General features: G+C 44.4%; 1 protein-coding gene across 1 annotated transcript in view; it reads right to left on the reverse strand.

Annotated features, from left to right (window-relative positions):
- Positions 1-25,949, reverse strand: part of LOC146195996 (cytochrome P450 3A16-like) — a 60,998-nt gene that overhangs the window by 15,294 nt on the left and 19,755 nt on the right. Inside the window, exons 4-11 of the mRNA XM_084596315.1 lie at positions 25,393-25,489; positions 23,595-23,714; positions 21,483-21,571; positions 20,133-20,278; positions 18,852-18,973; positions 17,312-17,399; positions 12,209-12,369; positions 8,531-8,619 (exon numbers count right to left, since the gene is read on the reverse strand). Coding sequence (XP_084452441.1) covers positions 8,531-8,619; positions 12,209-12,369; positions 17,312-17,399; positions 18,852-18,973; positions 20,133-20,278; positions 21,483-21,571; positions 23,595-23,714; positions 25,393-25,489 — 912 coding nt within the window. The remainder of the gene's footprint in view (positions 1-8,530; positions 8,620-12,208; positions 12,370-17,311; positions 17,400-18,851; positions 18,974-20,132; positions 20,279-21,482; positions 21,572-23,594; positions 23,715-25,392; positions 25,490-25,949) is intronic.

Consider the following 25,949-nt stretch of genomic DNA (forward strand, 5'->3'; position numbering starts at 1 on the left):
AATGGAAGCATTTGGTCTAAAAACGAAAGATCTTTATGAAGTACGGGACATATCTGCTGCTGTGTCCAAGCGTAAAAATGCGGATGGAAAGAACATCCCCAGCTGACAAAGTGAGACTGAGCCGTTCCGTACAGAAAGGTGGCACAGTGCACAGTGAAAACATAAAAGTGATCAATATTTTGAGTTTGTGACAAAACGGGCTCTATGGGTAGACCGTCAGACCAGATCGACGGAGATAGAAGTTTACTCGAGGCCTGCTACAACCAAGCCGTGTGAAAGAAAACTATAGATGGAGGGATCGCCTTTTTAAACTGCCCTGAGGGAACAACACGTGCTAGTAAGCTGGCAGATGAAAGGCTGCAAATTGCTATGGAAACATATACCTGCGTAATTCGCCACCCCAACATATGCGCAGGTCTGGGGAAGAGCAATGACTGAGCCTTAAATAGGTGCCTTCGCCAAGGCATGAGCAGTCTCTTTAAAATGAGCTCCGCTCTGATCCGCTACCTAAGTAACCGTGCTAATCACATAGATGATAGTGCCAAAAACGAGTACGCGTAGTACTTGTGATTCCGCAGTCGCGGGTAAAGAGGACAGTTATAATGAATACGAGAAAATTTTTAAAAAAACTAAATAAGGCAATGTCAGCACCACTGCTGAAATTCCAATGAAATTAATTCAGGTTTAGCCAGGCCTACCAAGTGAGAATGACCAATTGACGAATAGAGAGAAAACTTCGATACCTGCTTTTTTCACACTGTGGGGCATCCATCGCCATGACAGCGTAATAGCGAGACACCATCAGGTAATGCGGTATTACTTGAGCATGAGGAAGGGCAGACATTTTGCGTTTGACAGAAAAATATTGACAAAGACCATCACACAGATGTTGAGTTAGTGCGCGCTTCAACGATGTTCAAGCATAGGACGCTTAAAAGGTCAAGGATAGACTTCACCGCATAAATGTGCGGAGTATGTTAACGAGACCAAAAGAATGGCCAAAGCTGACGAAGCAAGATAAAATTGTAGGCATGAAGCGACAAGTCCAATAATTCTATAAATGTTTGAACTGTTAAGAGCGGAAATTTTGTTCATAAGAACAGAATCACTGACTGAAGGTGGTAAAACAAATAGCAATTTTGGAAGGCTTATTCATAGACCCAATGGACCCAAGGGCTTATTCATAGACCCAAGGGCTGAGAGGAAGAGGGTTGATTTGGTTGGTTCATTGGGATTCTTTTGGGGTGTTTAACGTCCCCAAAGTGACTCAAGCTATGAGAGACGCCATAGTTGAGGGTGCCGAAAATTTCGAATATCTGGTATTCTTTAGCCTGTACTAACATACCACAGAACACAGGCGCTTTGCTTTTCACCACCATCGAAAAGCGATTGCCGCGGCCGCGATCAAATCTCAGCCGCGTTTGTTCGGTTTATATACATAGTTTAGAGTCCCAAAGCGACTCACACTACGAGATAGATAGATGGATTTATTGAAAGGAAAAGGCAGAGAGGTTGGCCCGAATAATTCAAATCTGGCCTGCTACTCTGCACTGGGGAAGGGGAAGGAGAGAAGAAAGAAGGTCATGATGGGTGACGATGTGGGAGAAGGCATATGAAATATATATACAGACACAGCAGCTTGCTTTACAAACGTGAATCAAGTCCGCTGGCGCTCAAATAACGGCTACGAGGGACAACGTTGTGGAGACTGCAGAAATTTCAATCATGAGTTCCTTTTTTTTTTTTAACGTGCACTGACAGCGCACCGTACATAGGCGCATTGCTTATTGCCTTAATCGAAAAGTAGCCATGGCGGCCGTGACTTGATACCGCGTCTCAGTGCTGTACAGTCTAAGAAACAACCGGCTGAAGGGGGAAGTACCGTCCACATTGGCCCTCAAATCGAGCCGTTACTCCGCGAGAAGAGCAACTGCGGCGAGAAGCGTGCCGTGTGCAAATTCAGAGGACTAATGATTCGTCCTGGCTCGAAAAAGACTATTGAGAGGAGGAACGGGAAGATGAACTGTTCACTTGATCCTTGGCCTATCCCCCGTCTCTCTTCCCGCCTCTCTTGTTGCGCGTTTCGGGTACAGAGTTTCTGGCTCGATTGACAAAACGTGCATTCCATGTTTGCAGCACGAGAAAGGAAACCCTGACCTATTCATTGTAATGCCCACTAAAAAAGGTAATTGTGTTCCGTCGTGCCCTTCGCGCCACGAATAGGCGAGTGCGGGTGCACAAGTGTCTATTATTGTACCCCGTTGTGGGAGGTGCGTAGGAGCACAATTACCCATTATAGTGCGTATGATCCTGATTGGCCCAGGGCGCTCCTGCATTTGGCCGTGCTGCGGCACAAAAAAGGCAACAAAGGGGGGGGGGGGGGGGGGTGATCTTTTCAACAGAAAAATTGGTTCTGAGGCGAAAATGACCTATATGTGACATATGGATATGTGACATAGGATATGGATTTGTGACATAGGATAGTCACATATCCTATGTCGGGACAGCCCTGCGAAGTTGCAGCCGCTGCACCTAGGCCATTTTGGCGCCTTTTTTCAGTCGAAGGTTCACTTGTTTGTGTCGCCGCGCCATTTTGTTTTCTGAGTTGGAGAGACGATATGGAGGCTCGGCGCGTCATGGAGGTGCAGTGACTTCAGCCTCGAACCATGCGTACCTAAATTGCGATGGGTATACTGCATGTTTATTATACTTGGTGAGCACTTTCTATGACCACGTGCTGTGTTATTCAAGCGCATGAGCCATGCATTGCTTCAAGTGGACGCTCATACATGCGCGTAGCATGTAACTGTGAAGTGGCTGGCGTGCACTCGTAGCGTTAACCACATAGCTACATAAAGCTTTTTTCTGGCATTTTTTCGAGCAATGATGTAGGCACGAGCTTCGGGAACAGGAAACGTGGATGTTTTCACTTATGTGTCTGTGCAGCGGCCTTCAGGCAACAGAGGTTGTGCGCATGGCGCAAAGCTTGTGTTAATAACTTTTTATTCTCAGGGAGTATGGTTGGTTATTGAGCGTATAACACTCACGAAAGCCAGAGTGTCGCTAGCATTTTTATCGCGACGCTGGAGCATCTCCCGATAATATCTCTAACGCGGTAGCGTTAAGGAGCTCGTGTCGCCGAAAAGCCGGTGTCATCGGCGACGTTAGCCGTGAGCGATAAATCCTGGCATACACTTCAAAAATAAACATGTACTTCTTAAATAAAAAGCAGCTTCCAAGATGGGCTGGGTGGGAATCGAACCAGGGTCCCCGGAGTGTGAGACGGTGACGCTACCACTCAGCCACGAGTTTTTTTTTTTCTTTATTGCCTGTTTTGAGTTCACATCAATTCAAAAAAGATCCACAATAATGGTAAAACTCGCAACAACCAGACTTCGGCTGTCACGAAAGGTTTAAAATTTTTTGAGGACAGCCAGTTCATCGAGCACACTGATCCAGTCAGGTGGATCAGAAAGCACCCGATACGTTTCTCTAAGGAGCAGCACACTCTCGATAAAGTTCTCGCGTACAGAACGCGTATTGACATCTGCATGTTGCACTTGCATCCTTGTTTTCCACAGGCTGTGGAGGCCCAAGACCATGACTAAATCAAAAGGAATACCCTCACTCTCGACTGGAAGGAACCGTATGCCATACGGATCTAACGGAAGGTCTTTCTTTAGTGTTCTCTGGAGAACATCCCAGTGAAAGACTGGGTCCCAGCAATCCAGAAAGACGTGCTCGATTGTCTCTGGTTTTTTGCAAAGGAGACAGTCTGTTGTCCAGGGAACGAATAAGCCTCTTTCATGTAACCAGGTTTTAACAGGTAACGTGTTGGAATGTAGCTGAAAGAAAAACGTTTTAACTGAAGGCCTAACTGGCATCTTTTTCACACGCTTTAAGACATCCTGTCCGGGGCCTCCACGGTGTGGTGCACGGTAAATCGGCAACGGTATCATCACATCCAGAAGATCTTTGTACAGCTTCTTCTTACACACTTTGCTCAAGTATTCCATTGAAAAACGCGCATGCAACATTCTGAAAGACAAGACAACTTCGCGCATGTACCCTTTTAAAGCGCCACTCATATTCTCACCAGAACAGACAACGTATTCTGGAAGCATTTTACACAGTCGTACTTTTAGACCGTCCTCAAGAATTTGTCGTTTTGATCACGAAGGAAAAAAAAACGCGAGACAACCTGTCGCAAAAAGAGATGCACAAGGCCCAAGCCCCCCGCCTTAACAGGAAGAAAGAGGTTGGTTCTGCTGCATTTTTCCCATGTTGATGCCCACATGAAAACGGCAAAGACACGATGAATTTTTTGAATGCTAACACGCGTCGCCGAAAGCACATTCATTACGTACCATATCTTTGCCACAAGGAAAACATTGCACACATAAGCGCATGAGAACATTGACAACGGCTTGCCCTGCCATGAATCAGCTTTCTCTCTCGCTCTCTCTGCTTGGCCAGCCCAGAAAGGGGTGGGATCTCGGTACGATTCAAGCGGCACGCCTAAATACTGGGTCGGCAATTTTGACCATTGCAAACGAGAAAAGTATTCAGGCGTAACATCCCAGTCTCCATGCCAGAATCCGGCACTTTTTTCCCAATTTACTTCACAGCCTGTCTGTCGGCAGAATTTTTCAACAAGGGCAGTAACTTCTTGAATGCTTTCTCTGCTTGAACAGAATACAGCGATGTCATCTGCATATGCCAGCATTTTGACCTGTGCTGACTGCAGCATAAAACCAGTTATACGTTCATTGTTTATGATAGACCGGCAGAGAGGCTCGAGATAGGCCGCAAACAGTAGGGGTGACAGGGGGCAGCCTTGCCTCACTGACGACAGCACACGAATGCTGTCAGTGAGCTCTCCACTCACAATTATCCGTGTCGTGCAGTTCGCATACACCATTCGAACACCTTCCTCAATCACTCGCCCTATGTTTGAGTGTGTCAATACTTCGAACAAGGCATCGTGCGAAACGCGATCGAATGCTTTGGCGAGATCCAGCTGTATCATTGCCACTCGAGATCCAATCGCGTCACAACACTCCAAAACAGTTCGTACCACGTGCACATTAGTTGCGATGCTTCGACCTTTAATGCCGCACGTCTGGTGTGGCCCAACCAGACTCGGTATTACACTTTGAAGCCTTTTCGCCAGCACTTTCATGTATATTTTGTAATCCACGTTGGTGAGGCTTATCGGCCGATAAGAACCCACCAACAGGCGTTTTCCTGGCTCATCATACTTCGGAATCAAAACAATGTGCGAGGTAGAAAACGAAGGTGGGACCTGCTTACGTTCGTATGACTCATCTAGCACTTTAAGCAAAATCTGGGCTGTGTAATCTTTAATTGCTTTGTAGAAAGCAGCGCCAAGCCCGTCAGGTCCTGGCGACTTTCCCATTGGAAGGTCGTCTATCGCACTTTCTATTTCTGTCAAACTTATGGGTCGTTCTAGACGCGTTTTAACATCCTCATCGAGCTTTGGCATTTGGCGCAAAAATTCTGCCTGAAAGCCATTTTTGACTTCGCGTTTACGGCCAAGCAATTCATTGTAGTGTTCTATAAAGGTATTTTTGATAGTAGCAGAGTCACTAGTTACAGCACCTCGGTTGTCAATTTGCCGTATTTCCTTTTGATACGCGTGCCGTTTCTCATCTGACAGCGCTCGCTTAGTTGGCGTCTCCCCCGCCCAAAATTTTTCCGACCTTGCTCTTATCACTGCTGCCTTATACTTTTCAGTGTCAATGTTTTCAAGTTGTCGTTTCAAGGCTTTTATTTCTTGTGCATATCTTCCCGGCTGGACACTATCCATGCTAAGCAAAAACTCAAGCTCCTCGTGCATTTCTTTCTCTTTTCTTTTTTTCTCATATCGAATTGCACTTGCAGTTTTGATAGCTAAAAGCTTTACTCTCTGCTTTAGCTCCTCCCACTCAACTATATAGCTTTCGGCCTGCGTCGAAAGTAATTTATCGAGTTCTTTCGTTGTCTCTTACGAAACTGTCGTCCTCTAAAAGCTTCACGTTAAATTTCCACAGGTGCCAGTTAAATCGTGACTTCCGCTGTTTCCTGCCAAATGTTCCAATTACTAAGCAATGGTCACTGAAGCTTACGGGCTTAACGTCATACTCTGTGCACAATGAAGCCAGTTCAACAGAGACATAAATTCGATCTAATCTGGCGTGGCTATCCCTTTGAAAATGCGTGTTCGATGCTTGAAAGCGGTACAAAAGCGCTTCTAGTGAATGCGGTGTTGCCTTAGAAACGTGCCGTAGAACGTTATACTGCGGTGTATATCGGTAATTATGAGCATGTTACTTACAGAAGTCGCAGTTACACGAGTAGCGAAGAACGTTTCCGCTACATTTCTTCTCCGCTCTGCGCACATGCAGAGCCATCTTGCGGCAAACACAGAAGAACCCCTCATCGCAATGTGCGGCGCTGCCCCGACACGTGGCGCGCCACTCGCCCCTGACCTTTCGCCGTGCACCCTCACGGGTTGTAGAATCAAGCGTCTTTCCTTTCTTTAGATCACTATCTTCGCTCAGCCGCTTCTCCCCTTCGGGCCGCGCGGGTACCGGTGCGAGGATGCCCCAATACCCTTGCGTTTAATAAGTTTTCTCGACGAGGTGCAATAACGCTATCGCATCCCACTCTTGGAGGCGAAGCTTAAGCGTCCTCCAATTTTTGTTTTTATTTATCCCAATAATCCAACCTTGAAAAATTCACTTATCACGCGGCTCACATATGTCGCATCACGTATCCATAACTTTTGTATAGTGGGAATACCTCATTTTTGAATTGGATCTAATATTCAATTATAGCTGAAACAGTATCGGAGTGGAACTGCCTGCCTGGTACGCTGGTGGTTCCCGACGATGTCAAAGACTTCAAAAACAAGCTAAGTGTACTGTACAACAACGGTTTATTCTCAATAAATAATTTTAGCCACATGCTTTGGATGTTAAATTGCGTACTTTGGCTTACCGGCGATGACGTTACGAGTTGAACGCAACTTCATATTTGCTTACTTTTTTTGCTTCCATTGCGGATGCTGCCTTATGCTATATCCTAAAAGTAATTGATGTTATTTTCTTAATCCCACCTTGTCCTGTGCTTCTGGAATCAAATAGTTTGCTACTTATGGTCATTGTTTTTTTTTGCTATTGTTAGTATTTTATAGTGTAATTTATGCATTGTCAGCATCATTTAGCTTCATCACTAACAGTGTAATATACCCTTGTTCTTCTCTCCCGAACTTTTTTCATTGATGTCCAGTTCCACTCTCGTTGACATTGTCAACTGGGCCAAGAGGCTATTTTCGATAAATAGCTATTTGAAATAAATAAGAAGTTCACAAACTGCAGTTGAACTGTCCGGTTTTACATTCTTGCACCCGTTCATGCAGCGGTGATCAAAGCACAGTCAATCCGAGCTAGCATGTCTGCGGCGGGCGAGAGTGGATAAAAGGTTGGTCTCAGTGGTTCAATAGTTAATCCTTTTAAATTCGTTCATATGGATCGACAGTTAATCTTGAGGCACTAATATTTGCCATCCAGAATCATTTCTGAGGATTACCAGTTAATCCTGAGGGAAGTAATATTTGCGCTCCCACAGATCATTTTGTAGACCAACAGTACATGTTTAAAAGAGGAATACTTGTCGTTCTTAGGATCATTTTCTAGGATCAATTGTTAGTCTCTCGGGGAGAATCTGCAAGGAGCAACCGTTCCTCCTCCTACAGTTCGTCCTTTGGAGACTAAGTGTTTATCCCCTTATAGTTGGTCCCCAAAAGGAATAATGGTTGTGGCAAACCAGTTGGTCCCCAAAAGGGCTTTTTTTAGAGTGATAGTCAAGCGCCATGACAGCTGAGAAACTGCGGCAGTGCAGAGACAAAACATCAGATGTTTAGACATATATATATATATATATATATATATATATATATATATATATATATATATATATATATATATATATATATATATATATATATATATATATATATATAATCAGAAGTTATTACAGGCAAACAAATTCTTTTCATGCCGTAACGTTTATCGCTCAAGCTAGGCAACATGCCGAGCCCCTGGACTTATATTTAAGTGCTTAAATTTGTTCTGTATGTACCTGGCAGGATAGTGAATCATTATATATTGGCCGGAGATATTTGCTGGGCTGACGTTAACTAATGGCATATGTCAGCACCACCATCGCGACGTCCTCTTCAGGTCCTTAATCAACTCCTCTGGTTTATAGCGTAATAAAGACGTGGGTGGCCCCCAACCTTTTTTCCCATTGAAATGAAGCAGGACCACGGAAAGTCTAATTAAAACATGCAAACCCGCGGCTGGCCGTGGTAGCGTATAGCAATAATTAATAAGCCCCAAGCTAAACAACCCCTGAATTTCCGTACGGATGCAGGAACGTCTAATGCTGCTAAATATTAATTGTAAATCTAAAGGGCAGCTGCTTAGCGCAAAAATCTGTAAATATTTTTCTTTCAAATACTTACATGTGCACAGATGGATTGATCCGAAGAGTTTCCATAAGAACGGCGTCAAGGTATTCAAGCCCCATTATGACTTCGTAAGTGATTTCATCCTGTGGAGCAAATATATCAAGAGGTGTTACACATTCAAATCAGAAGGTAATTTTTCAGAGGTGCTCGCAAAGAATAAAACGAGAAAAGGAATAAGACAGATACTTACTAGCGCTAATACCAACCGTGTTATTCAGACTTTGCAAGAAAAGAAAGCAATCTTTGCTCTAGTACCAAGGGCAAAATTAATTTCCTAGTGGGCATGAACGAGCCAGACTCGTGACGAGTCCAGCTTTTCGCCTTTTTTGGAGCTTCTTTGAAAGGTTTGCGCCAAATATACGCCCCACCAAATCAAAATTTTGTTCAGCCGACAAATTGTAGTAAGAGTTCTGCAAACAAAATATTTTGGCTGAACTTTTGTAAAAAAAAAAAAAATGTCCATTAGATTGTTTGAGAACATAAGCTTTTACTGATTGTCTTATTCTGCTCGGTGCACCCCCTTCACAGAATACATCGGCTACTCCCATAGCATGCCCTCCGGAACTTTATTTCAATCGAACGACGCAATATTTAATCCGTTAGACGTGTACTTCCTCAAAGCTAGAATGCCAAATATGCCATCTTGTGGCCGAAACCTTTTACATCTTGTTATTCGCCGCGAGATCGACCTAGAGGTGGCGCCACTGTCACTCCGGTAGTGTGGATCGGCAGCCGGCGGCGCTCGCAGAAACGCACGCTGCTTAGGTCTGCTTCCGAGTTTACGGCGGGTTTGTTGGCGATAAAAACGGATTATCATTATCTCTCTGCACCACAACATATGTTTTTCTTCTGCAGTATTTCTGCAATATTGCCGAAAAAAATCCAAGGATTTCGCCAATTCAGCAGAAGAGCGGATTTTAGGAAAACAAAGCACGCAACTACCAGTCTTCTAGATTTACTTTGCACGTTTCTTGCGCTGCACCGCGCTCACGCGCCTAATGCTTGGGCCTGCCTAATGACAACTTTGTTTTTCTTATCGACTTTTAAACAGTTTGCGCGTGTCTCATGCGAGTGAGACCGGCGAATTTAGTGCCAAACCCACGCAGATACAAGGTTCGTGCTCTGACCTGTAGTACTTTAGATTGAATCGAGAAAGCCTGGTTCATTATACCGTACTTGACTCAAGGATTAAGCAGGTTAAATGTAGCACTGGCAGCGCACTGCATGGCGAGTTGCTTTAGACTGAGTGCACATCAACTTTGGTCCAGACAACCACGCACAAGTATTCCCCAAAAATGAGATCATGCCGACACTATACAGGAAATCTCGCCGCACAGGAAAGCCACGTGTACAGCGCTAAGTGGATTGAATTTGCCTAGATCCTTTTTCCGGCCACTGTCATAGAATGTAATAGTGTATTAGTGCATGCGCCACTAACTGTAAAGGATTTCCTGAAAGCGAGGAAAGTATAAGGGATTTCTGATGTGTGTGATGTTAATATACAACGGTAAAGTAGTAGTGTAATTATTTTGTTTTGCAATGCCAACAAATTTCGCCGTGTGAGAGAATTTTTGCACACTTGACCGAATTTACAATAACCAGCGATTAATTTTCAGTAACGTTAAAGTGCAAGCTACGATTTACTCGCTACGAAGACATCGTTATAAACTGCGCATGGGCACTGTCATGTTCTGGGAAGCAATTTTACAGGCTGAAAATTTCTTTATCACTAATTATTTAGCAGTGACTAAATCTTATGCGAAGAAAAATATTAAGGTTGCTTCCGAAACCGATGCCGGATATAAAACTATTCCAAAAGAAATGGTCACCTTATCATGCGACCATAAAACTGTATTTATTCCCGACCTAAACACTGATATTTAAGCCCACATGACGCTGTTTTACTCCCCTTGTCAGAAACGACGAGTTTGCTAGAAAGACAGCACTTGCACGAAAAGGGATTAAAATGATTATAATAGGCTACCAGTAAAGTACATTAATCTAGGTGTATTATGTAATATTTAGGGTAACAATTCGGTGCAGGAAATATGTTTCCCAAACATTCGAGCATTTCTCTAAAGCAAAATGTGCTCACTAAAAATTTTACGGATGCACAAAAGCCTTCAACAACAAAAGAAAAGAAATGCATATTGGCCCGGGTTCAACGCATGAAAGCGGCATCGGCTATGACGGATGTTGCAGAGGCTGGTTTTGGTGTCGCTTTTTTTTAATTATTAACACCACATTTACCACGTCGGATTGTTTATTGTGCAGTCAAATCATACAGCAGAGGAGCGCCTGTCGAAACTGTTGTGATTGAATCCCCCGTTATCGAAATTAGCAGTCAAGCGCCCGAGACACCGCGACGGAGGTTTAAAAGCAAAAAAAAAAAAAGTACTCACACAACTCTATCGTGCATACAGAAGGCATAGTAGGCATAGAGTGGCCTGTTCAAACTGCATTCTGCTATATGAAGCAGTCTGCGGTGGCATATGTTTTAGTAGCTGCGGTATTCCAAACAGAAACGGGAATATGTGATTTCTGAGCATTTGCATTAACTTATATTGACGGCAGCGACCAGTTTTGCTTTCACACGGCGGCAACGACAGTACCCCTTCGATTGAGACATTGCATGTCAAAGGATCTCAATCGCCGAAGACCGCGATGGATGATGTCCTTATCCAAGCATGACATGCTCGATACGGACAAGTACATATTTTTTTTAATGAAGCGTGGGGTTATAGACTGTTCATATTTCTTTTGCAAAAGGCATATAGGTGAGCAAAAGCGCACAGGAACCGCGAAACAAACAAAAACACTCCTGTACACGCCGCGTGCACGCGCGTAAATCACTGCGGGCTTGCACGCGGCGCGAAAACTCATCCACACTGAGTAGGTTTCGCCGCTGAGCCGCAAGGTGGCGATCTGCTGGCACTCGAGGCCAATAGCACCAAAGCATCCAGCATAGTATAGGGTTGGGAAATCACCAAGGCTTATTGCAATTTCATTTCAGTTCTCTTAGTCTCACAAATAGATCCATGTTCTTTTCTTTCTGAAAAAAAAAAATTATGTGATTTCCACTGCGGTTGGAAGTTTCCAGTTCTATAATAGACCAGGAAGACAAAGGTGAGCAGAACTCATTTTATGAGGTTCTGTTTGAAACGTAACGACTTTTACCATAGCTTGGCGCTGTCCGAACACGAGTTACAACCGATGACAAGGAGCGACACCTTTTAGAAGGCATCAGCGTTTGATTGAGTTGTGCAGTTGCAAGTATAGGGCGTTGCTGCATAACCTAAGACCAACGCCGAATGCAGACCAATAGCCGTTATTATCACCTCAAGCTTTGTTGACCTCACCTCTGACTGCCATCACTCTATCGGAGCTTTGCACTCATAGCGTGATGTACGCCGAATTTATGCATGGAGTTTAGTTCTGAGGGCATTTGACGCCCACTTATCTTGCCTAGGTTTCCACCACTTCGTGCACAAGTGAGAGCAGAGGTACACGCACACTCGCGTGTAAAAACTCTTACTTGAGGTCACGACGAATCAAGAAAAAAGTGTCCTTTTATACAGGGACGTGATAAAATTTATGAGCGCAACAATTCCTATTATGGGTATATCTGAGACCATAGCTAAGCTCGGTTTCTCGTAGAGTGCGGCTACGTACGTGCTTGCGCAGAGTATCCTCGATTTCTGCTATCAGTCGAGCCTGGATGGTCTTGTTTTGCGCAAGATAGTAGACGGTCATGGACATCGCGTTCGTCGTCGTGTCGTATCCGGCGATGAAGAACAAAACGGCTTGTGCAAGCACTTGGTCCTTTGTGAGCACTGCAAACAGGACAAACATGAGAACGAACACTATACTCCACGGTAACTTATTCCGGCAATGGAGAGGAATTTTCTAAACCTGCACACCCTCGCCCTCATGCCCCGCAGCATTTTCCGACGCAGTGGAATAGGGCACCGATAAAAGTTTGTTTTCTTTCGCAACTTCGTATGCTGCTGCGAATCACTACATTCTTTATTTGTTACTTTTCAGCAGCCACCAGCATGCGACCTTAATACTGTTATTGCCGCGCTAACATCGATAGTGTATTCTTTGTTGGTTCATGTTCGCTGTCGGAAAGCGCGGCTTTATCCATTTCCTTGTAGCGCGAGATACGCCCATTTTCTCGAGTGATCCCAACGAATTACAACTGCTTCAAGACGTTTCTAGATTGCTTTGGCCGGTTATCTAGAAGGTTTTTCGCCCACTTTAAATTGAGCGCTGACGAATGCAACGACCATTCTTAGTCCAACGACCAGCGAGCACGTCTGCCTCTGTCGGCGCCACCGAGTTGGTAGTTCTTTTGCGGGCACACCTCAGCCCAATAAAGAGTTGATCCCATGCTATAACGCCTATCTTCTCATCTATGCAAACGACCTCGTGACTATCACGTAACAATATTGTTTTTAATTATAATTTAAGGCATATTTCAATACTACTAACGTTTAGATTTGCCAGCCAATGAAAAACACTAGCTGAATATGAGTTTTTCTGGCTGCACCTAGCTCCAAGAAACTTCAATAGGCTCTGGCAACCGTATCACCAATGTGATAAAGTATAGATAGGGAAGAGGAGGAAAATAAAGGATGTTAACCAGAAAGGCTTCCTGTTAGCTAGCGTGCACTGTAGAAGGGGGATAAAGAGATTAAAGGAGAAGAGAAAAGGGACGTGGAGTAGTCACAATTTGTCACTAAAGCTGGTGGCTGCCAGGTAACTAAGCAGTGCCCTTACTGTCCTGTATGCTTTGAGGACAGTCGACTGTCGTAGCCACGGAGCAAGTATCTTATACGCCGTTAAAGGGCAAGAATCGAGGCGGTCCAACGCACAACGCAACTTATGTCTCATTCGCAAATACAGGGCATTCACACAGGAGATGTTCAACTGTCTCGTCACAGCCACAGCTTTTACAGGTAGGGCTGTCAGCTGTTCCAATCCGGAAAGCATATATTTCTTGGTGAAAGCAACATCGAGCCTTAAACGGCACAGCTACGTTACTTCCCGATGCGATATCTTGATGAGGAAGGGAAAAGCGCAGTCCAAGTCCAGTACCCAGAGACGGCTATTGTGAGAATTCCCCGTGTTACACGCTGAAAGTGTGGTCTGCAGGACCAAAGAGCGAAGCACACGTGCTGAATTCAACCCTCGATATGGAGATTTTTACTGGAAGTCCGTCGTTTTCTGCAGAGCGGGCAGCTTGTGTCCTGTCAGCCATGTCCTGCAGTGTCCGCAGTGTCCCGGCCGCCACAGAAAACTAATATCGTGACCTTTCGATATACAGCCATGATTAAGCTAGCGAATCTCTCCGACGAGTTGTTCAAAGGACCCGCGGCGTAGTGCAGCATTTAGGTATTGAAGGGCTGCTTTAGAATCTGTGAACACGGTGCAGTCATGTGAACGTTCTTGACAAATCAATTCTACTGCAGCGCGTAAGGCAACGAGTTCAGGAACAGCGGAATTAAGGTAAGACGTCTTAATCTTTTTTAAAGCTGACTTGGCCGGCATTATACCACAGACCTCGTGGGACTGATTGAATTAACTGAGCCATCTGTGTAGACATGTTAACGATGTTGATGTTTAGAATGCGAATAATTCAACGCTATTTGTTTAAGAGCAGATAATCACATTCAGACTTTTCTTGCAATTACAGAAATATAAATTTATATACGAGCTTCGTGCAAACTCTATAAGCGGGAGCATGGTCTTGCGGCAAGGTTGAACTGCGAAAGGATATAGGTACGATGCTGTGCTTGGCCTAATTACAGGAGATTACTGGGTGGTGACGGGAGTCCCTTGATAAGTGCCGAATATGTGTTCTCATGTGTCAAAAACAATATGTGTAGTATCAGGATGTTCTCGGGTGACAAAAACTGTCGCTGCTGTAGACACATTTAGAAAGTCCAAGGCATAGACGAAGAGCTTCAGCTTGCAGACTTTGAAAGGCCCTGAGGTTTGTTTTTCTAAATTTAGTAAATATGGGGGAGTTGTACCGCATGGAGCCCAGAAATAGTGGCGGGTACAACTGAAGCATCGAGTGCTCTGGTACGCTCCAGAACTTTCCATTCAGGAAGGAGAGAACTTGGGCAATGGCTGTAAGTCTGCTTCTCATTTGCTTGAGATTGGGACTCCATGACAAATTTCGATGAATGACAACTCGAAGGAAGCGATGGCTTCTCTCATACGGAATGCCTTTGTCATTATGTATTGTATAGAGTAAATTGAGATTGTTTTCTGTGTAAATGCCTCAAAGGAACACTTATCGGTCGAAATATCTAGGCCCTGCAGACGAAGGTACAATGTCAATATCGTTGACGCTTTTAGAATCATCGCGCGAACTTGGGGACTGGTCCCACTGGATGCCCAAATGGAGATTTGAGCTAATTGTGGCAATACGTCTATGAGGCCTGCGAAATTTAGGTTGAAGGGAGCCGGGATAAACACTCCACCCTTGGGAGCTCTGCGCGAACTTCTATGTAAAGATGCCTCAGTCTAGACGAAAAGGGACCTCTTTGATAGGTGGCCGCGTATCCAGCTGAACATGCAGCCTCCGATTTCAGCAGCTGCATGAGCGTCCAAAATGGCCTGTCAGCTTACTTTTTCGTGAGCGCCTTTGATGTCCAAATACAAAGCGACTCTCAATCTTTTCAAAACATTTTGTTGCTGCACAGATGTTACGAGGTGAACCACAATGTCGATGTAGGAGCGGCAATGGGGAAACCCAGATATAAAATATGGATAAAGTTGGTATTGCTCCAGCTATCACACAACGTGTGCTAGTAATATTATTTCCTTGACATTGTCGACGCAGCTGGCGATTGTAATTGACCGGTATGAGGCAATGTAGAGTGGTAATCCTGGTTTCAGAAGTAGAACCATACGACTAGTCTTCCATTTTTTAGGAACTGTGCCAGCACACCATTACTTGTTGGAAGTATTCAAAAGGTACCGGCTAGCCTCCTGGCCAAGTTAGCAGGTGCGGAGTATGCCACTCTTTCGGGCCCTGGCGATCGTCATATTCTACAAGATTCCAGCACAGCATCAATTTCCTCCATCAAGAAAGGAAGCAGCTGCTAGCCTGACACACACAGAGCTGAACGTACCGGCGCGGATAAAAGTAAACTGAGTACGCTTTTTTCACCAGTTGCATAATTGAAACTGGCAGTCATGGTATGTGCGAACCGGTAGTATACGCCAGTGCCCTTTCACTTAGACAAATATTTTCTTATCTCCAGTGCAGAATGCGTGATTTTAATTTTATTATGCGCTATAATTTGAATACGAATCAAAGCACCTGGATCCGCTTTCTGTAGAACTTTATGCAATCCACGATGCTATGAAGACCACAAATAAAGTCCATGACAGAAGCGCACATCTATACAGTCTCATTAGTAGTCATAAAACAACTGTGACAAAAAAACTATGAAAGAGTGGAAATGGCACTATATGCTACCCACGAGGTCAATGCATCTAATAAGGAAACTAAGATACGCATTCAGATACACTGGACACAAGACGATACTGAGACCTTAAGAATAGAAAATTTGACCTCACACGCCAAATTCCAAACAATAATACACCCCCCCCCCACATGGCACCTTTTGATGCCCACTCCGTTGTGCCCCCTCCACTTCCTTAGCATCCTCTCTAAGGAGCAGTACACGCGCCTTCATTCCCCCGCGCACTTTTGCCCTCCCACATAACTTAACTAGACTGGAAGCTTACGGGAAGGGAGGAAGGTGGGAGATGAAAATGGATAGAGAGAAAGAGGAGCCATAGTGGAGTGCTACAGAGTAATTTCGGCCACCTGGGGTCTTTAACTTGCGCTGACATCGCACAGCACACGGACGCCTCTTCGTTTCGCCTCCATCGAAGTGCACCCGCCAAACTCACACTTTCTCCGGCAAGTGTGACTTTGGACGGTGCACTATCGCTCCTGTCGCGTGGCGTTCATTGGCGCGCGTTCAAGTGTGGCATTGCAGATGGCAGGAACGCATCCTGCCTCGGCCAATCAGAACGTCGCGAAAGCAGGACACACTTTGTCCGCGACAGCATGAGCCAATAAAGGATTTCGCCTTAATATTTATAGTAATCATTTCAGAAATCATCTAGCACTGATTATTCATGTACGTCGTCTTACGTAGTATTATTTCTTTTTCAAACATAGCTGAGGTCAGTCAGAGAGCAGCATCATTTGATTCGAACAAATCGCGTCAAACTGACTCGCGCTGCAATCTAGATTCCTCGCTGCTGCAGTAGAAGATGTTGTGATAACTTCTCAGGACCGATAAAAGGTTGTAAGCGACAGGGGCCATTGAATCTTGTCCGCATGTCATGGGACCTGACGGCAAAAAGCCTTGAGCAGAAACCATATGATTGTCAGACATGATTCGTAAGCGGCTGTGCCAGATCCAGCAGTTTTAAGCACGCGCATCGGCAAAAGCTTCTGAAGTTTTTGCTGAGGAATGAGACATGTAGGCAGAACGAACCTGAAACCACGAAACTAAACTAGTACTGCCAATCCTCTAAATACGCTAAGAAAACAAAATGGCGTGCGCGTGTCGTTAAGAATGCAGTTGGTTTAAATTCATCCACACTACAAGTTTGCAGCTTACCATAACCCTCAGCGACTATAGTGTTAGTTTTGCCCACTACAGTAACCGAACTACCAACGAGAGTTTGTAAGATTCTTACGGCCACATATAGAACACTGACGAAGTAACTACTTACCGCGCCTGGAGTTATCTTTCGTTGCGGTCGGTGCTTCTTCCTCCCTGCACTCGGCGTTCATCAAGAGCCGCACAAAGTCGGGCTTGTCCTGCGCACAAAAGAAAAACCATGATGTGCCAGAGTTTGTACTCCGCACATTGCACGCTCTAGCGACTCATGCAGCGCCGAGACGAAGTGTGTCGCAAAGCCCTTCTAGAGAAATTGCAAACGAGGCATCATCACCCACCGTTATACAAAGCGCTGCTGTTGTTATTGCTGCAAGTACCATTCCGATCAGGTCAGCGCTTTCAATTCTCTATTCAACGTACTGCCGATAGCTAAATGCAGCAGTATATAGAGAGCTCATGTTATAAATTCCGCATATCAAAGTATGTTTTCAGTGGAGAATGCAATAATAAAAAAGATACAACGCAAAATAACAAAGGGCTCCTAATTACGCTACATGTTAGGAATGCATTAGCAATAAATAATTGCTGAGTTCCGCTCGGCCTGCTGCTTCCACTTGATCATTGCTGTTCCTAGCATAAACTTAGCCAAGTGCAGCCGCAAATGATCCATCTATTTAGCGACGTACTTCCTCAATCGACATGTCAGCTTGCGGGGATTTCCCACCTCAGCAGGCCCTGCAATAGCTGGACTGATTCTGGCACCCTTCCCGTTTGATACGCAACCAGAAGCTGGTAATTACTGCAGAACCAGCCACCACGTTCAGCCATGTCACGTGCCCAGCCCACCTGCTACCAGCCAGTCACCATGCAAACTAGGCAACGTCACTTGATGTGACGTCATCACTAGTTCGCCCAATTAGCGAATTGCATGACTAACAAAACCTAGTTCTTTTTTTTTTTTTTGTCTTGAGGCGCCTAATATTAGCGCCTTGACATAGCAGTCAATATCAATAAAATAGCTTTGCAAAAATGTTTAAAGCTTCAATTCGTAGCATAAGCTTTACACCCCCCACCCCCCCCCCCCCCCATTGCAGCTTACAAAAAATAAATAAAATGTGCAATTTTCTACAAAGGTCAATGACAATCCCTCTACGGCTTTAGCAAAACTGCAGTGACTCTTGCGCGAGTTTCAGAAACTGGCTAAGGTATTATAAGTAGAGAGTATTGAAATATACAAGTACTAGTACTATTAGTAGAGCTCTATCTTTACTTTTCACTCGATATGATGACGTGAGACATTCACCGTTCACTCTTACGGGCCACAGCAGTACAGCTGAACAAAATGAGTCAAGAGCCGCGACATTTCGGCGGCATGTACCAAATCGAGGAAGAAATGCTGTAATTCATTTGCAATATTTTCCGCAATAAATAACATTTTAGAGCAGAGAAAATAATGTAAATATTCTATTCTAGCGATCCTAAGCGTTGCTTCGTGCTTCCGTTTATTTTCACTCCTGAACAGCGTAAAGAGTGGGCAATCTATACATAAATTTTGTTTTCCTGTCTTTACCGCTTCCCAGGCAGCGGATGAGATTAATCAATCAGTAATGCAGAAGTCCTTTATAGCAAGGCAGGGCCGTCCTAGCACTCACGTTATCGTCCTTGCTCGCAGCTCTCCGCCGCAGAAGGTCAGCCATAACACCACTGAAGTACTCAACGGCTTCAGGGCAGAAGATTCTGAGACCGAGCATCGTGCTCAGTCGGGGAAACTGGACTGGAAAAAGGCACCAGATAAATAAGTACACTGATAAAATAAACGTCGGGGAGGTAAATTTTCGTTGCCGTTGGCATTTATCACAATAAATGCACTGTGTTTTCTAAATGCCACGATGATTTCTTTTCTGATGTTTTAATGAGAGCTTTGTGCTTGCCGGCACTGACACTCGCTGTCTTATAAATTTGTATGTGTTACGCGAAACACGTCATTCTTCTGGAATATTCGTTATCGTACTGTCTTGGTTCCGTGACGTTAGACTGTCCACGATGACGAACAACGGGACATGAGTGCCCCAAACAATGGCCATGTTTTCATATTATACGCTACGATGACGCCACATGACCTCTGAAATATCAATAAATGTTTTGATCTTACTGTACACGTTCAGTCATTATAAGTCCCTGACCTACTTGCATTCATTATCGAATGAAAGCGCTTTTCAACAGGCAGCTAACTGCAGGAACAGTGTGTTACGCAGTGTATGACGTGCTAAGTCAAAACCTCATCTACCACGAAGTTGTCAGCGTAAATCTACAACCTTCCGTGTGCACACATCCCTGAAAAAAAATAGGAAAACATCACAGCTGCTCTACAGATTTTTATCCTGGACTACATTACCGTTTCTTCACGCACGTCCTGTCATGCAGTCTCTCCATTAAACGAAGTTTAAAAACAATGCTGAGTTCTCGATGCATTCGCCACAAAGCAAGTACCATCGCTTGAAGAGCCTCTGTTATTTGTATTTTCGCTTAATCTTCACTCATTGCCTGGCTAACTAACTCATGTTAGTGTCTGTCGGTGACCGGCTGTGTACTTCTCGTTAAGTTAAAATGCAAAAGACATGTTCTATACGATGACATCACATATTGAAAATATTATTTTATGTTTCTCTGTAATTGGTTCTGACAGCGGAGCGTACTAGCAACACTACTTCCCTGCTACGATCCCGACGTCACAGGTATAGTATTGAAGAAGCGTAGCTAGTTGGACCAGTTCATGGTATAGCGCTGCCGATTATAGTTGGCACCAATAGAAAGGAGTCGAAAGCTCTTTAATATAACCTCGGAGTTGCAGCCGCCTGAACCACAGCATATTCTCAGCGCCATCATCTTTGACAACTCAACTCCTGCCTCGGGACGCGTAGAAAGACACCTACAGCAAAAGAAGGCCCTCCAGTTGTATTCGGTTGCGAAGAAGCGTTTGGCTTGCACGGAAAATGGGTTGTGGACGTCGCGGTGGGAGTCCAGAGTGAAGCTGAATGTCGTCTGGGCTACGACGTCTAGCCCGAACGCTCCAAATATCCTGTGCAGATGGATGCAGCATTAGGTGTCATCCGTGAATACAGCAAAAACCACAATGCAGATTGTGCGAACTCTACGCAGTGGTGGGAACTCAGCGGGTTTAAAATTTTGAACATATATTAAGCGTACTTAAGCGATAATGCTACAGCAATGCCGTATAGACCATATGCTTCGTTCCTATAGTGATTCTAATTGATAGGGCTAATCAGTAGGCCTCAGCCCAAAAATGTGGCTGAAAATGTTCTGTTGCCGCATGTTTGAACGGTTTCTGGCAGCGAGCATGTTGTGAGAAAATCAATTTCTGTAGTTACTCCAAACTTTTGCTTCGTTATACAAAAAAATTACTACATAACTACAGACTATAACAGATAATACAGAACTGCAGAAAATCTGAAGTTGCGAAATAACCGCTGAATATTATTTGGACACGGTTCTGCCACGTTTCTTCGCTGGGGCCTAAACAGTAGGGCCTAAACAAAATTGCACTAGGACCTAAACAAGGCTAATCAGCAGAGTAATAGTGTGGGTTAGGTGTGTATACCAGCGCAATAAGCAAAACAACACACTGAAAAATAAATACACACACATGCACTGAACTTCCAGCTGATATCCATTTGGTGACAGTACTAATATACTAAGTTTGATACAAGAAAGAAAAAATTACCTTGGAGAACCTTGCCTTGAAAAACCTCAACTCTGCATTAACCAGGGTGGTAGAGGATGGACTACCACAGGTATCTTGCAGCCTATCAGTCTCGGTGGCCTCCACAATTTCGCACAATATATGATCCGGGTACGTGCTGATTACTTAAGAGCTCATAATGTCGAGTGCACACCGTTTTTCAATCCCAGAATTTACGCTAGAGGAATACTTAGCTACAATTCTAAAGCCATCGCCCTAAAACACGTTCACGTCACAAAGATATCATTTCACTACCACTTTGCAGCTTGGACATTATGGCCCGTTTCTCGTTTTAGAGGCTGTGATGGTGCAATTGCAACCGCTTAACAACGATGAGCGAGAACAAGGAGATAAGAAGTGAAAGACAAGTGACCAGCACAAGAGAGGCTTCGATTGGACAAAAGAGGCTCATGGCATCCTGACTCGGCACATGCAGCAAATGTTTTTGAGCGAAGCCATATATGGTGTCGGCACCCACGACAAGCCACTGACGCCGACGACCTTTGCAAAAGCGTGTACGCACAGCTTGACGTCGTAAGGCTTTCCTTCCCTGGCAGCGTCCGCGAAGTTCCGCAGTGTGTCCTTGGCACACTCGTTTACTGTAGGCACCATCTGCGAAGGAAAAGGAAGAACTGAGTCTGCGCTGACAAGACCGATCGAATCGAAAGCGCCCTAAAGAAACGAAACACCTCAACGAGCGTTCGAAACACCCGAACAACGAGAAGAACGTCTCGCTAAACGACGCAGCACAATCGACTCTTAAACGCCTAAAGCATAACCCTAAGCTAAACCATAAGCATATCCAAGTTAAATCGTAAGCATATCCATAGCCAAAATCATAAAGCATAACCGTAAGCTAAACCGTAACCATATCCATAGGCTAAACCATAAGCATCACCCAATCTTTTCACTTCGAGATATTCAAACTTAACCTTAGCTAAGCCTCAGCCAATTTTGTTTTTTTTTCTATTTTCCTTTCCGTCCGCATGAGGAATCGGAAGTGGTTAAGCTACAGAGCCAGTAGCAGGCCCATGCATTTTCTTTTCGTTCTTCCAACAGTCGCAGCCACAACAACAACGTTCACTAGCCGAGCACCTTAACTGATAAGCCAAGTCAGCGGCTGTTGCATAACCGCCGCGTACAAAATACAAGTACAAAATATAGTTAGTATCTGGAAAAAGTAACGCGCCATGCCGTATCTCTGACTTCGTGGAAGGGTGCTGGGGGAACATACAAGGAGGCTGCACCAGGTCCGCCTTCTCCTGAAGAGTTTCTTTCATACTACCAATGTTTCCTGTTGTGGTCTAAAGGGTGATATCATCTGCATAGATAGAGTGGGAGAGGTTTGGAATCTGTGACAGATTTAGCCGGGTTGAGAATGATGGCAATTAGAAAAGAATTAAGACTAATCCTTGTGTGTTTCCCCCACTGCTGAAGGGAAAGGTGGAGGATTTTGAGTTGTCGAACGGAGGATTTGAAGGGGTCAGACTGAAGTTCTGCTGTGCGACCCCGGAGGAATGCTAAAAGTTAATAATTTGTTCGGTTCTCCACATCCTGATTGAATAATGCATCCAATATGGCGTACATGTACAGTTCCAGTTGACGGATTACAGTCGAAGGCATCTACATATGTAGTCTGTCAGGACCTAGTTTTCAAACCAACCTTCAGCTTCACTAACCGATCTATATGTCGGGGTGAGCGAAATGGTAGTGACTATACATTTGGATGGCTTTTTTAACTGCTTTCGTTTAGGGTGAAGCGTAGACGCACTCCTGATGTTGGCAGCCCATTATTGCGTATAATTTGAGGGCAGGCGGCGGATTGCTGTGCTTGTTTTGAAACAGAATCAGTTTTTTTAACGCTAATTGAGTCATTTTTTACATTATTAAATCTAATGAAGTGGTCACACTTCAACCACTTATATCCTCGCCCAGGATGCCCAATCTGGAAAAACTAAGATGTCGAGGCCGACATCCACCACTTGCTGTGGGACTGCCCAGCACTGAAACCAACACGAATTCGGCACCTGAGCATAGCTGGCCTTTCAGCAACCAATCCTGCCTCATACGTCACTTGGACGCAGGGACCTCATCATTGCTCACTTCTGGACTTCATAAAATCAGACAACCTTTTCCCATTCATTTAATCATTCATTCATCCATCTCATATCCTACTGATGCCCTGAGGCAATAAATATCGACTAAAAAAATATAATGAACACCCACGACTACAATGCAGGAGTCTTGAGGATAAATTCTAAAGCGAGGTTAACACGGCAGGTGTAGAGCAGAGGCGGAACTGCGGAAATTTTCCGCTAAAGTTTACTGCGGAAAGAAGGATTTTTTAATTCGGAAAAGTTGGCGTGTTGAAAATAGCGTCTTCTGCAAAACCTTCACTCAAGTGTTAGTACGTGGTTGTTACCTTCGCTCTACAATTCTTCATAAACTAACCGTAAAAAAATTAACTTTTCCATCTGACGTCATAATTTGGGCACTTAGATCAAGTTTCGTATTAGGTGATATCTTAAGACAGTGGCTGTTAGCCCAACAGGAAAGTATTTATAGCTAGTGATTTTCGCCTGCAGCAGTAACGGGAATTAACGCTCGGTCGCTTCGAAACGGAGAGATGGCCCACCTGCTTCATCTTCGATGTGCTGAACACTGGCGAAACGACGCTGCGTGTGACACGCCATTCGTTGTTCATCAGGGAAACCAGCATGTTGTCCAGAACCGCGTCGCCAACCTGTCTGATGAACTGCGCAAAAAAATGACGTTTGCGACATGACGTGAAAGCGTGGAACCGCGTAGCAGTGGGAGGGGGAACTCCTTTGCTACGGTTTTTTTATTTTCTTCATGCATTTCATTCTCAAAGGCCCTATTTAAAGTGCATTACATGAAATTAAGGGAGAGGTGGGTTGGAAGTACTGAAGGTATAAAAACAAATGATTTGATAACGGATCCAACAAGAGACAATGGTTTTCATACAATCAAAAAATGCTTTTGTACAGGGACGAATGGTTCAAGCGCTCAAATATAAAAGAATGCAAGAAAAACATCAAACGTTCCTCAAAGTTTTCAGCATGCGACCTAGCCCTAACTTCATACGAGAAGAAATTCGAAGATTTCACGTCCAGGACAACATAGATTGTTTAAATTTTAAAATATTGCAAGCATGTCATTGAGAAACCTGAATATAACGTCCTCGTTTTACCATTTTCATGGTGTCAACTGCAAGAATCTGAATTCCCTCAGATATTATCTCTATTCCGCTACAGTTAACCACCAAGTGGCCCACCCCATGCATAAAAAGAAAAAGCTTGTAATAGGTTGTCAATCACCGCGTACGAAAAGATGAAGCACAAGATAGGGAAGGACGACCGCAAAGATTACCCGTCTTCAAACATGAACGACTAGTGCCTGTCATCTGGAGTTGATGCCAAACGCTGCTTCGCCTCCTACGCGCGAATAAGCATATTCCTCATAAAGTGCGATGAAACGCTAATATCTGTCAAAGCTACCCTTTAAGTCATGGACTCATTTTGTTTGTGATCTTGATTACACGACGAGATGTTAATAACCTCGGTCGTTTACTAGTAAAATTGACGAAAGTTGTTTACCACAAACATGGTGTGCCAGCTAGGAGCTAAAAAGAAATAGTGCCTTTCATTCAGCCACCCGCAGTTTTTACTACTATTCTTCTCAAACATTCGTTGTCGACGGAACAGTCGCCGCAGCACATCGCAGGCGGACAAATAAAAACTCGAAAGAGAATCCCAGAGAAAGCATTTGTCGTCCGCCTTCCTCGCCGCTCAGTCAAAGAATGCCAACAGCTTTGAACAGTTGAAATAGTTCGTTTATCACTCAGTGCTTCAGATACTTGCCAATAACATCTATACAGTTATCCGACGATAATTCTATGACATCAGGCCGACTTAATGCACCTAGCTTGTCTGCGATTGTGTACTCTTTACAGACAAGCGTGTTCTCCCATAAGGTGGAGAACACGACAACTCCGTCTGACGCGGCACATTTCGCCTGCTCTTAACAAAGCGCGCACCTTCCAAAAAGCTTGAAATCCAGCAATTTAGCAATTAAGGGATGTTTTATCGGATCTAACACTGCAACTCCTATGTTTCTTTCGTTACATAGCAGCACTGCTTTCAACTTCGCTCCTTCAGCCAATATGACTAGTGCACGCCCCACTATATATTTGATATTTCTTCATTTTATATATATCCGTTTATTTTAGGTGTTAAAATGCACACATCTCTAGGTCAGTGCGACACCAGTCAGAGGCGCCCTACCGAATTTTCGCTAAAGGCGGGGTATTTTTTACTTGTGCCAATTTGCGCACGCTTCGGAATTGATCGCAACGCAATATTTCACGGGAGCAGCCAGCGTGGTTCGAACAAAAAAAAAGTAAGTATGCTTACTTGAGTGTTTGGAAATGAGGCGAAGTTTTTGACCATGATATCCTTCAGCAGAACAGGATCGGCGACCATCAGCGTCGGAGTAGCCATGGTGAATGTGCTGCGCACGTCATATGCTAAATCTATAACTTATTGATTACGTTCTAGCTGCGAGACACAATAAACACGAACCTGCCTGGAAGCTTTCTTAAAAGGTACTCTAATCATTTGTATGTCTTGGCTCCTGGATACGTACTAGACTGCAGCGGAATACGGTGAGGCTAAATCGCTTACTATGTTAAGACACCAAAGGCACGCACTTATATATTCAAGTCCAGCGTGCGCAGGACTAAGGTATATATGGTGCATTGCAGCCTTTTTTGCATACCGGCCTTGCACCAGAAATGTCAGCACCGCCCCCTTATGTGACTTATCTCTCTGCGAAATCAGAAAAATAGTGCAAAGTAAATAACCGTACAAAGTAAATACGATGATCTGAATGAGAACATGGCGTTTAGCTATTGTGGTAGAACACATGTAAAGATCTGTGCCACAAAAATGATGGCGAAGGAGACAAGAAA

This window comes from Amblyomma maculatum, chromosome 3 (assembly GCF_055883805.1).
Source record: "Amblyomma maculatum isolate TAMU_Amacu chromosome 3, ASM5588380v1, whole genome shotgun sequence".
NCBI lineage: Eukaryota > Metazoa > Arthropoda > Arachnida > Ixodida > Ixodidae > Amblyomma > Amblyomma maculatum.